Source organism: Jatropha curcas, chromosome 3 (assembly GCF_041381405.1).
Source record: "Jatropha curcas cultivar XTBG-Jc1 chromosome 3, XTBG_Jcur_1.0, whole genome shotgun sequence".
Classification (NCBI taxonomy): Eukaryota; Viridiplantae; Streptophyta; class Magnoliopsida; order Malpighiales; family Euphorbiaceae; genus Jatropha; species Jatropha curcas.
Genome location: NC_143153.1, coordinates 24,291,311 through 24,303,549, shown reverse-complemented (window position 1 = coordinate 24,303,549; position 12,239 = coordinate 24,291,311). Strand labels below are relative to the sequence as shown.

Here is a 12,239-nt window from a genome sequence, read left to right as displayed (position 1 = left end):
AGAGCAAATCGCAAATATCATGACCAAACCTGTCACGACCCATTTCCATGGACCGGACCGGCACTAGGACCTGGGTGGGCTTAAGGCCCCCGAAGCCCGTAGTAAGCCTATATTATGCAAATCTCATTTACTATTCATAACTGTGGATACAGGCCCAATAATCTATTTCAATTATGTATCACTAGTACAGTTCATCTACAACCCACTAGAATACAATTGCGGAACTCTACCTGTACATTTACATCATCATTTATTTATCGTTTACAGTCTTCTATACTTATGTCTCAACTCCATAGGATTTTTCTTTCTTCTATTACCTGGAAAAAAAAATAGGCAGGCAGGAGTGAGCGCCAAACTCAATGAGTAGGGTTAGATAACCCTCTCACCCCACACAATCATACAGATGCTAAAATATTTTTATTTGTTTATCGATTAAATTTATGATCATGCAGTGTCACACAAATGACAATACAACAGCAACCACAATTATTATCACCTTCATATAATCACATCACGTGAAAATTAGTCAGTGGCACCACCTGAAACCCCAACGAGCCGTCCTCACACATGGCTCGCCCTCTCATACATGTGCACCAGGGAGCCGATCCCCCATACGGCCAACTGGTCTAATCCTCACTGACCAGTCCTCTCATTGTTTTTCCATTCTCTCTTTTCTTTTCCATACCAACAGGAGGCAACCCGGTGGTCTCCATCCAATCTAGATCATCAAGTGCTCACAACAGGAGGCCACCCTGCGGGCTACAATCAAATCTAGATTATCAGGTGCGCAACAACAAGATGCCATCCTGTGGTTTTCCATACAATCCATATCATCAGGTGCACACGGGGGCGCCGATCTCCCATTTTCCCGGCCGACGGTCAACTATCACATCATATTCAGGATCCATATCACAAACCGTCCTCACAAACCCATGGTGGTCCACTTCATCCCAATTCCACACAAACAAGGCACAGTATATTCATAGCACAAGTAATCAAACAACTTTCAATATCAACAAATAGTACATCATAATATGGCAATTCAACAAAATAATGCATGCCAACATTTAGCCGTGAATGCATGAATGCAGGCGGATGATACTAGTTATCTAACACTACTCACAGTTCTTTATTGTCCTTTAAAGGACTGTCTTATAGCCACATGCTTCCAGCTTTTGTTCTCGCATTTTGGTATTCCATAAACCTTTAAAATAAACAATAAAATTATAAGTAAAAATTTTAATTTGACAGATTATATTTCTTATTCGTGTATTAGTCTTGGTTATCAGTTATTTAATTCACTTATTAATTTAAACTATATATATATATATATATATATATATATATATATATATATATATATATATTGGATTTCCTTATTTATTTATTTATTCTAAGTTATTGCCTTTAAATAAAACGTTTAGTTAGTTGTTAAGTAATATTTTATGATAATACTAACATAAATATGAATATTAATAATGATTATAATTTTAGTCGGTATTTAATTTATTAAACTATATATAAATTCATTACTCTTGTTTATTTATTTATTTGTTTATATATTTCAGATAAGTGCCGTTAGTAAATTAATGTTCCATAATAAATTTTATTTTATTTTCTACCAAAATTTCGACAGCACCTCCCCTACAATTCAACTATCCACCAATTAACTCAGTCAATCATTTTATCAAGTTCTCATAGCCCAATCCAGCGGGCAATCAATCCAGTCAATTAGCCCGTCCTTCACATTTATCCACATCAACAATATTTTGTTAATTTTTCTTTAATTCCATAAATCATAATTTCCCAGCAATTTTATTTATTACCAGAATTTAATTTTAATTAATCACGTATATTTTTATTAACCGACGGATCAACACTAAATTAAATTAATTCAACTAATCAAACTTGCTAAATGAAATTATTAGAATTAATTTATACCCGAAATTTAGAAATTTCTGTCGCAGGTTGCTAGATCGGACTTTTACGCGTGCCGGATCGAAACTACGCGCGCTAGAAGCGGCTGGACCACCTGAGGTCGACGCATGAGGGGCTGAGTTGCAGTGGTGGCGCGATCTGGCGGCGGAGTAGCTGGCGGTGCAATGGCAGGCGCGACAGATCTGCTCCTGGTGGTCGGAGGCGCGCTGGAGCTGCAACTAAGCTGAGGCACAACTGACACGTTGAGGCGCTGCTCCTGCCGACGGTGCTCGCCTGGACAGAGGCTAAGAAGAACGGCGAGCGACAGTGAGGAGCGGCAGTGGCGCGCGATGGCTCCGCTTGAACTGGTGGAGGCGCGATCTGCTTCTGCCAGCAACGGAGTCGCAGGCGCAGGAAAGAAAAAGAAAGAAAGAAGAAAAAGAAGAAGAAGAGAGGAGGAGGAGGAGGTCGCGCGATCCAAGGGAAGGAGAAGAGAAAAGAAAAAAAAAAAGAAGGCGTTTCTAGAGGGTTCTGGGCCATTCCGGTTCGATTCGAATCGGTTTGGTTCAACTCAATGATTTAGCTCTATTTTTGTTTGACTATCTGGTTTTTCTCTTGGTTTCAAGAAACTTTAAGCCAATTTACGGTTCCTGTTTATCAACAATTAATTATTTACTGAATAACCCCATTTTAGTCTCTTTAATTTGATTTATTTAATTAATTTAATTAAATTTAGGATTACTAATCGGTAAATCTAATTTTTATTATTATTTTAAGTGTTCCAATATCGATTCTAAAAAGTTTAAATTATTTTCAACTAGAAGTTCCGATAACTTGTTTTGGGCTTGAGCCCAACTCGCAATTTAGGCCCAGATTAAAATTACTCGGCACTGAAGCCCATACAGTCGCAAATTCAGATTTTTGATTTATTAAAAATTCAAAAGTTTTGAAAATAAAAATTCAGGCTATTACAATCTCCCCCCCTTAAGACAATTCGTCCTCGAATTGAATATAATACGTAAGAATGAGAATGAACGCATGGGGAATTTTAAAGTCACAAGAAATTGCTTACCAAGGAGACAGCTCAAAAGCGAAAACACAGATCGAGGAAAGGCAGTGACTGGGGTATTTTGAGTGTACTTCTACCGCCAATTATCATATTTAGAACAAAATTTCATTCAATCTATATAGTACCACCTATCTGAAGCTTATAAGAAACTTTATTACCGAAATCGCCATTACTATCATCGAACAGTTACTGAAATCTTTAGAAAATCGTTCTTTAAATAAATAGCTTTCATCTAACCGAGTTTAGCAATAAATGTATAATAGTAATAATAATTTGATTTGAAAAATTAACTTTTATTACGCATTCATTTATGAAAACCAAAGATAATATTTACAAAAGCAAAGTCATGTGAAATTCAATTTATTTATAATGAGAATTGACTCATTTAATTTACATATGTTATGGCCAAATTGTTTACTAATCAAGGTTGAAAAATTGTTATTTTAATCCAAAATTTTAAGAAAATTCTCTTGTAATTTTTCGTTGTCCACACTTTCTATTTAATCGTCGTCCTTACGTCTACTACTTTTTACCATTTATCATTTAACATTTATCTTAACAAATCTCTTAAGTCTCGACTTTAGCAAATCTCTAATTAGCATCATAATACGTAAACTAATTGTTTCACTTTTCATCAAAGTTTTAGAATATAATATCAACTTATCTATCTCACCTGTCTTTAGTTCATCAGTCTTTCTCTTATTTAAGTCTAGCAAGGTATTTATAACTTCCTTAGATTTATTCATTTAACCTTATCGACTCTAGTTTCTCAGGTTAGCACAAGGCCACCTGGTGCTATTATCTCAACCTCAACTAATATCAACTAATAACTGTACATTTCACTAATTTAATAACTATTTTCGAACTTTCCTCTTGAAGTTTAATTGTTTAATACATTTATGGGTTGTTTACATCTACTACTGTTATCATTTTCAGATAGCCCCCTAATCAATTTAAGTCAAAGCATTGTCTCACAGAAGGGTCAACTTCGAATATTCTTTTTCTTTACCGACAACCATCCTGCCAAGATTTAAATTAATTAATTTTAATATTTATCGAAGAGCCCGGAGAAATCAATTGTTACATGTGTAAATTGTATGTTATTAACATATATATATATATATATATATATTTTTTTTTTTTTTAACTCTAAAACGTCCCATAAAGTTGAATAATTTTCTTATGATCTGGTAAACTACCTGAAAGTTTAAATTTAAACATCAAGTATCTCTAGTTCTGATTTGTCACAATTCATTACAGTCCATAAGGCATAGTACTAAAAATTTCAGTTCTTAACGTATCTATCTTTAAGTTTTATTGATTTCTATTTCTTATTCTTGAGAAAATTTCTGCCTCGTCAGATTTATTTGTACTAATAGTCTACAATACTAGCTATCTCATGTGAATTTCATCGAATGTGTCTACTAACTAAGGATTTTGAGTAATTTAAGAATCCTCATTTATTAATACTTCCACTGTACATTGTTTCACCATTAGATTAATTGCTGATTCAAAATTCGACTAATGAGTTGGCAACTATATTCTAGGTTGACCATTCTATGGGTAACTGACTGTATATATTAAAAACAATTTAAATTTTTTTTTTTTTTTTTTTTTTTTTTTTTTTTGTTCATTTTAATCTTTCTTTTATCCTTCATATCTTCTTAGTGTACCCAATCTCATTTAAGTCTTATCGTAAAAGAGCTTAATTATGGGTACATGAATCGTAAAACTAGCATTCTACACGAAATGGAATTCCATCCTAAGGTCATTACTTCTTAAATGTCCTTAGTCTAATTCTTCAATCTCTACTTCAGCATGAGTTATCTTTAACCTTTATCCCTTTCCAAATGTTATTAAATCTTTATTTCATTCTATTTAGCACCTCGATCTAATTTTCGTACTTAATTCTTTAAAGTAGATTTTATATAAGTTTTCTTATAAGTAACTTAGATTAATAAATGATATTAGTCCTTTCTACAGAACTCTCTACCTAGATACATCCAATTACCTTAATTTGTTAAGTTTGTTTTCCTATAGCATGCATGTTTCTTTCCATTTGAATTTTATTTATTTATTCATTTATTATTATTGTTATATATATATATATATACTCTGATTAATTCATTCCCTATTTACGATTTAAAGTTATTCATCATCTTCTACATTCATTTTATTATAATAGATTCATGAACTTAGTCTAGCCCATTAAGTATCCCATATGTGCTAGGATCTTAATTATATAATGTCTAATAAATTTATTACAAACTGAACTTTCACCTTATTAATTTTTTGATTATACCAACTATCCCTTCATACTAATTTCTACAAAGGAAGTTTTACCTGCTTCTTTATCTTATTCAGTTAGTCTGCCTCACCTCAGTATTACCTATCCCGTTAAAATTATTTTCTTCACCTGTAATCACATAATTAATTTACCTTCTTTTATTTTGCTTTAATTACTCCATTTAAATTTTGTATAGCGAGATTTGCCCAATCAAGTACCTTTTATTGTACTTAGACACAAATTATTGTTTCCATGTCTAACTCTATTTAATTTTTCCAATAAGTCTCTATTCTCCTTAAGGTTATACTTAAGTAATTTACAAATTTTCTCTTTTTACATCCTTAAGTTTCGCCTTGGTTAGTTGAGGATTTCTTGTCTAGTATGATTATTTGTCCTAAATCCTCCTTTACTAACCCTTAATTTAATGTAAATTACAATTTCCACTTTGTAATCCCTAACCGTAACATTTCTAAAATTTGATTTCTATATTAATTGAAATTATCATTCAAATTCATATTCCATGCCATTAATTATTAATTTATCATTATTGATTCTGTAAGCCTAATTTAGTCCTCGGGATAGACAATATGATAAAAATAAATCAAACATGCAATCATTGTGAGTAATTTAAAATTCTAAAATCAAATAAATTTGTGACATGCCGACAGAACAATAAAACCAAAAAAAAATTAATTGCAACTTCAAAACAATTTCTAATAAGCAAATAATAAAACATTTTTCTCAAATCATAGTTCAAATAAATTCACTTTCGTATTGTCTTTAAAACTTCGAATTCTTTTCTAAATTATTTCAAATAATTTTCGAAGCAGTGTCTCTTGTCGAATCATGGTGTACTGGGTGATCAGGCCATTACACCAATTTTCAACTGATCTTCTGCTTCAAAATTGGATGGAGGGGACTTAGCAAAACTCAAAGTATTTATTTTATAAACGTCAGTTACCCAAACATTTTTATAATTTACTATTATTTATGTATCTTTAGTTCTCATCCTAAGTTTCATATAGATTTCCTTCCATCCTCGTGCACGATGCGTCCACCGGCACTAAAATGGAATTCAATCCAGACTACACCTCCTTTGTTGGTTACGGCCGATCCCAACATAGGAGCTCTATATTTAATTTCCTATGTTCCGCAATTGATTCCTAAGGCCCAACTTATGCTCTGATACCAACTTTGTCACGACCCATTTCCATGGACCGGACCGGCACTAGGACCTGGGTGGGCTTAAGGCCCCCGAAGCCCGTAGTAAGCCTATATTATGCAAATCTCATTTACTATTCATAACTGTGGATACAGGCCCAATAATCTATTTCAATTATGTATCACTAGTACAGTTCATCTACAACCCACTAGAATACAATTGCGGAACTCTACCTGTACATTTACATCATCATTTATTTATCGTTTACAGTCTTCTATACTTATGTCTCAACTCCATAGGATTTTTCTTTCTTCTATTACCTGGAAAAAAAAATAGGCAGGCAGGAGTGAGCGCCAAACTCAATGAGTAGGGTTAGATAACCCTCTCACCCCACACAATCATACAGATGCTAAAATATTTTTATTTGTTTATCGATTAAATTTATGATCATGCAGTGTCACACAAATGACAATACAACAGCAACCACAATTATTATCACCTTCATATAATCACATCACGTGAAAATTAGTCAGTGGCACCACCTGAAACCCCAACGAGCCGTCCTCACACATGGCTCGCCCTCTCATACATGTGCACCAGGGAGCCGATCCCCCATACGGCCAACTGGTCTAATCCTCACTGACCAGTCCTCTCATTGTTTTTCCATTCTCTCTTTTCTTTTCCATACCAACAGGAGGCAACCCGGTGGTCTCCATCCAATCTAGATCATCAAGTGCTCACAACAGGAGGCCACCCTGCGGGCTACAATCAAATCTAGATTATCAGGTGCGCAACAACAAGATGCCATCCTGTGGTTTTCCATACAATCCATATCATCAGGTGCACACGGGGGCGCCGATCTCCCATTTTCCCGGCCGACGGTCAACTATCACATCATATTCAGGATCCATATCACAAACCGTCCTCACAAACCCATGGTGGTCCACTTCATCCCAATTCCACACAAACAAGGCACAGTATATTCATAGCACAAGTAATCAAACAACTTTCAATATCAACAAATAGTACATCATAATATGGCAATTCAACAAAATAATGCATGCCAACATTTAGCCGTGAATGCATGAATGCAGGCGGATGATACTAGTTATCTAACACTACTCACAGTTCTTTATTGTCCTTTAAAGGACTGTCTTATAGCCACATGCTTCCAGCTTTTGTTCTCGCATTTTGGTATTCCATAAACCTTTAAAATAAACAATAAAATTATAAGTAAAAATTTTAATTTGACAGATTATATTTCTTATTCGTGTATTAGTCTTGGTTATCAGTTATTTAATTCACTTATTAATTTAAACTATATATATATATATATATATATATATATATATATATATATATATATATTGGATTTCCTTATTTATTTATTTATTCTAAGTTATTGCCTTTAAATAAAACGTTTAGTTAGTTGTTAAGTAATATTTTATGATAATACTAACATAAATATGAATATTAATAATGATTATAATTTTAGTCGGTATTTAATTTATTAAACTATATATAAATTCATTACTCTTGTTTATTTATTTATTTGTTTATATATTTCAGATAAGTGCCGTTAGTAAATTAATGTTCCATAATAAATTTTATTTTATTTTCTACCAAAATTTCGACAGCACCTCCCCTACAATTCAACTATCCACCAATTAACTCAGTCAATCATTTTATCAAGTTCTCATAGCCCAATCCAGCGGGCAATCAATCCAGTCAATTAGCCCGTCCTTCACATTTATCCACATCAACAATATTTTGTTAATTTTTCTTTAATTCCATAAATCATAATTTCCCAGCAATTTTATTTATTACCAGAATTTAATTTTAATTAATCACGTATATTTTTATTAACCGACGGATCAACACTAAATTAAATTAATTCAACTAATCAAACTTGCTAAATGAAATTATTAGAATTAATTTATACCCGAAATTTAGAAATTTCTGTCGCAGGTTGCTAGATCGGACTTTTACGCGTGCCGGATCGAAACTACGCGCGCTAGAAGCGGCTGGACCACCTGAGGTCGACGCATGAGGGGCTGAGTTGCAGTGGTGGCGCGATCTGGCGGCGGAGTAGCTGGCGGTGCAATGGCAGGCGCGACAGATCTGCTCCTGGTGGTCGGAGGCGCGCTGGAGCTGCAACTAAGCTGAGGCACAACTGACACGTTGAGGCGCTGCTCCTGCCGACGGTGCTCGCCTGGACAGAGGCTAAGAAGAACGGCGAGCGACAGTGAGGAGCGGCAGTGGCGCGCGATGGCTCCGCTTGAACTGGTGGAGGCGCGATCTGCTTCTGCCAGCAACGGAGTCGCAGGCGCAGGAAAGAAAAAGAAAGAAAGAAGAAAAAGAAGAAGAAGAGAGGAGGAGGAGGAGGTCGCGCGATCCAAGGGAAGGAGAAGAGAAAAGAAAAAAAAAAAAGAAGGCGTTTCTAGAGGGTTCTGGGCCATTCCGGTTCGATTCGAATCGGTTTGGTTCAACTCAATGATTTAGCTCTATTTTTGTTTGACTATCTGGTTTTTCTCTTGGTTTCAAGAAACTTTAAGCCAATTTACGGTTCCTGTTTATCAACAATTAATTATTTACTGAATAACCCCATTTTAGTCTCTTTAATTTGATTTATTTAATTAATTTAATTAAATTTAGGATTACTAATCGGTAAATCTAATTTTTATTATTATTTTAAGTGTTCCAATATCGATTCTAAAAAGTTTAAATTATTTTCAACTAGAAGTTCCGATAACTTGTTTTGGGCTTGAGCCCAACTCGCAATTTAGGCCCAGATTAAAATTACTCGGCACTGAAGCCCATACAGTCGCAAATTCAGATTTTTGATTTATTAAAAATTCAAAAGTTTTGAAAATAAAAATTCAGGCTATTACAAAACCTTTGGGGCAGCAACTATTTGCATCTCACTCATGCAAGCTTCGACTGTAGTCTCCTGCCGTTTAGCTTGAAGGGGGCTGTTACAGATAATATTGGTTATATTATTTGTTATTAAATAGATGTATGTAGTTGTATTCTAATGATAGTCTTACACTCTTATAGTTATCCTTTGTAACTACTCTATATACAGAGTTGTATAAATAGAGTTGTATTATTCAATACGAGATATATAGAAAACCCAATTCTTTCCAGATTTACAATAATAATACTAATATATCATCATCATCCTTATTATTATTATTCAACTAAATTTAAAAGTCATATAGTATTATTGAACTATTCAAAAAAAAAAACATTTATCTCTTAAATCATAATAATTATAAATAATTAAAATTATTTTTTTTATTACCTGTAAAAGTTATATAATATTATTTATCTTTTAGAAATTAAAATATTATATGTAATTTTTAATTAATATGTTTTAATGGCCATGGATTATTTATTTTTAATTAAAATATAATCTTATTAATTTGACTATTTTAAACAAATCATATTATTTATAACTATATATAGTTTTGGATTTTTGATAAAACTAATAATGATGATCCAAGAGTTATATAGTATTATTTATTTTTTATTTTTTTTGAAAATTATTTATTTTTCATTAAAATATTACATATTTTCTTAATCAAAATTTTTTGGTTTAAAATTATGATTTAAGAAAATTAAAATAGTTATTTGTATGGTTTGAGATTTTTAATAAAATTAATTGTGCTTGAATAATCTCTAAGAGATGAATAGTGTTATTTATTTTTATAATGTTAATAAATATTAAAATATTAAATATTTTTTAATTAAAATCTTTTTATAGCTATGGCTAATTTTCAATTAAAATATTATATATATAGTTAAAATATTTTAATTGGTTATGCTGAGGACGTTTTTACGATTTTTAATTAAAATTTTGTATTTTAATTAATATAATTAATGATATTTTAGAATTTTTAATTAAAATATTTTAAAGATATAATTAGAATATTTTAAAATATCTCTAATGTGATTAAGGATAAATTAAAAAATCTCATTATTTTCTCTTAATTTCCTTTTTTTTTTTATCGTGTCTCCCAATTTCTCAAAGATCCAACAAGGGTAGCCCATCGCTGCCTTCACATATTAGGCCAAAGAATGGGCCCCAACGAACTGGAGCCTAGAACCATATGCATAATGCTGTCCAACATTTTAAAACAAGTCATCAGACAACCTCAAACAAATGTCCAACCCCTGATGAACTATTTTACAGAATCAAGGTATCTCTGTTGGAATGGAAAATAGTAAAATAACATTTTTATTTAAGCTAAAAAAAGAAAAGTGGGCCACATGATGACGTGGAAATATCAATCTTGGTCCTGGGTCCCACAGAGTCCCATGAACTGTGAGTTTCCTTGATGGAGAAGGAGCGAAGGATTTGTCTGTGTCAGAATTCTGTTCGGGTAAAAGGAAAAAAAAGGCGAAGCCTATTAAAAAGGTCTTTGTTTCAACAGTTTGTTTAATCTCAAACTGTTTTTACTCTCTGGTAAGTCGGACACTAGTATCTCTAACTCTATCTTTTCTCTGTGGATATGTCAGTTTGTCTGTGTGCTTTAGGGTTCTTGAATTTGTGATAACGGATAAATTCGAATTTTGGGCAAGAGGTGCTCAGAAAAAGAAAGAAAAAGGAAAAATAAACACACCCTTTAAATACAGCCAGGTTTCTTTCTGAGAATAGCAAGTGAACAGTAAGTTCATGCTTTTTATTGTCTGTTCTTTGAAATTTTTATTTTTGTGTAGGATATAAATATATGTCCTCTTAGTTCTGTTTCTTGGTTTGTTATGCATGTTTTTGCCTTTTTAACAATTTTCAATTACTTGGAATTGTTTTATTTTAGTGCTCAATTTGTTCTTGTTTAAATTATAAGTTTCTCGTCTTTTGTTGTTATCATAGTTAATTATTGAATATGCATATCTTGTTTGATTGCAGTGAAATGCTATCCAGTGGGGTTATGAGGGTATAATCTCAATTTCCTTCAAAGGGTTTGTGCATATATAGTTCATTTTGAAATATGGCATCATCTCATAGTAATACTCACACTGAAGCAGCCAAACTGGAACAAATTATCACTGAATTCTTTGCTAAAAGTCTTCACATAATATTGGAGTCGAGGGCTCCTTTTGTGTCATCTCGTAATTATAGTGGTGAACAAGGTATATTGTCTCCATCTTCGTCTTCATCATCCTCCTCAGGTGTAAGGCCAAGAGATAAATGGTTCAATTTAGCACTTAGGGAATGCGCGGCTGCACTTGAGAATGTTGATATCTGGCGCCAGAGCAATAAAGAACCTTTGGTTGTTGATGTAATTTTAGTGCAGAGGCCACTTGATTGGGACCCTGTTAATTGTTCCCCAAAAAAGGATTTTGACAGGAATCTTTCAAATAAGGAACATTATCCTTTTAGTTGGAATTCAGATCAGGAAGAATTAGGATGTGAGGGTAAGGGTGAACAAATTTTAGAGCGATGGATAATTCAATATGAGAGTAGGAGGTCAAGGGATAATGGTTGGGGAAGTAGGAGATCAAACAATACTTTGCATATGTTGTATAAGAAATCAATATTGCTGTTGAGGTCTTTGTATGTTACTGTCCGGCTTTTACCTGCGTATAGGATTTTCCGTGACCTCAATGCATCTGGACAGATTGGCACATTTACTCTTACTCATAGGGTTTCTTCTTTTTTTGAGCCCTTCACTCGCAGGGAAGAGGCTGAAATGCAGCGATTTGTGTTTACTCCTGTGGATACTTCTTGTGGTAGGCTTTGCCTCTCAGTGATGTATCGTTCATCACCCTTGGATGTAAGCTCTGAATCATCAACTCCA

At 33.1% G+C, this 12,239-nt stretch overlaps 1 protein-coding gene and 2 long non-coding RNA genes across 3 annotated transcripts; 1 reads left to right on the top strand and 2 right to left on the bottom strand.

Annotated features, from left to right (window-relative positions):
• Window positions 1-112: 112 nt before the first annotated feature.
• LOC149497766 (uncharacterized) lies at window positions 113-2,383 on the bottom strand. The gene is made up of 3 exons (XR_016319943.1): window positions 1,942-2,383; window positions 1,124-1,204; window positions 113-317 (listed from the first exon to the last, which is right to left on the bottom strand). It is a non-coding gene; the product is annotated as an uncharacterized LOC149497766 (long non-coding RNA).
• Window positions 2,384-6,550: 4,167 nt separating this feature from the next.
• LOC149497765 (uncharacterized) lies at window positions 6,551-8,835 on the bottom strand. The gene is made up of 3 exons (XR_016319936.1): window positions 8,378-8,835; window positions 7,562-7,642; window positions 6,551-6,755 (listed from the first exon to the last, which is right to left on the bottom strand). It is a non-coding gene; the product is annotated as an uncharacterized LOC149497765 (long non-coding RNA).
• A 2,074-nt stretch (window positions 8,836-10,909) lies between these two features.
• Window positions 10,910-12,239, top strand: LOC149497764 (autophagy-related protein 13b-like; the record flags this gene model as incomplete). Its single annotated transcript, XM_089719281.1, has 2 exons — window positions 10,910-11,105; window positions 11,348-12,239. A coding segment is annotated over exon 2 (810 nt), but the record flags the coding sequence as incomplete, so codon positions are not given.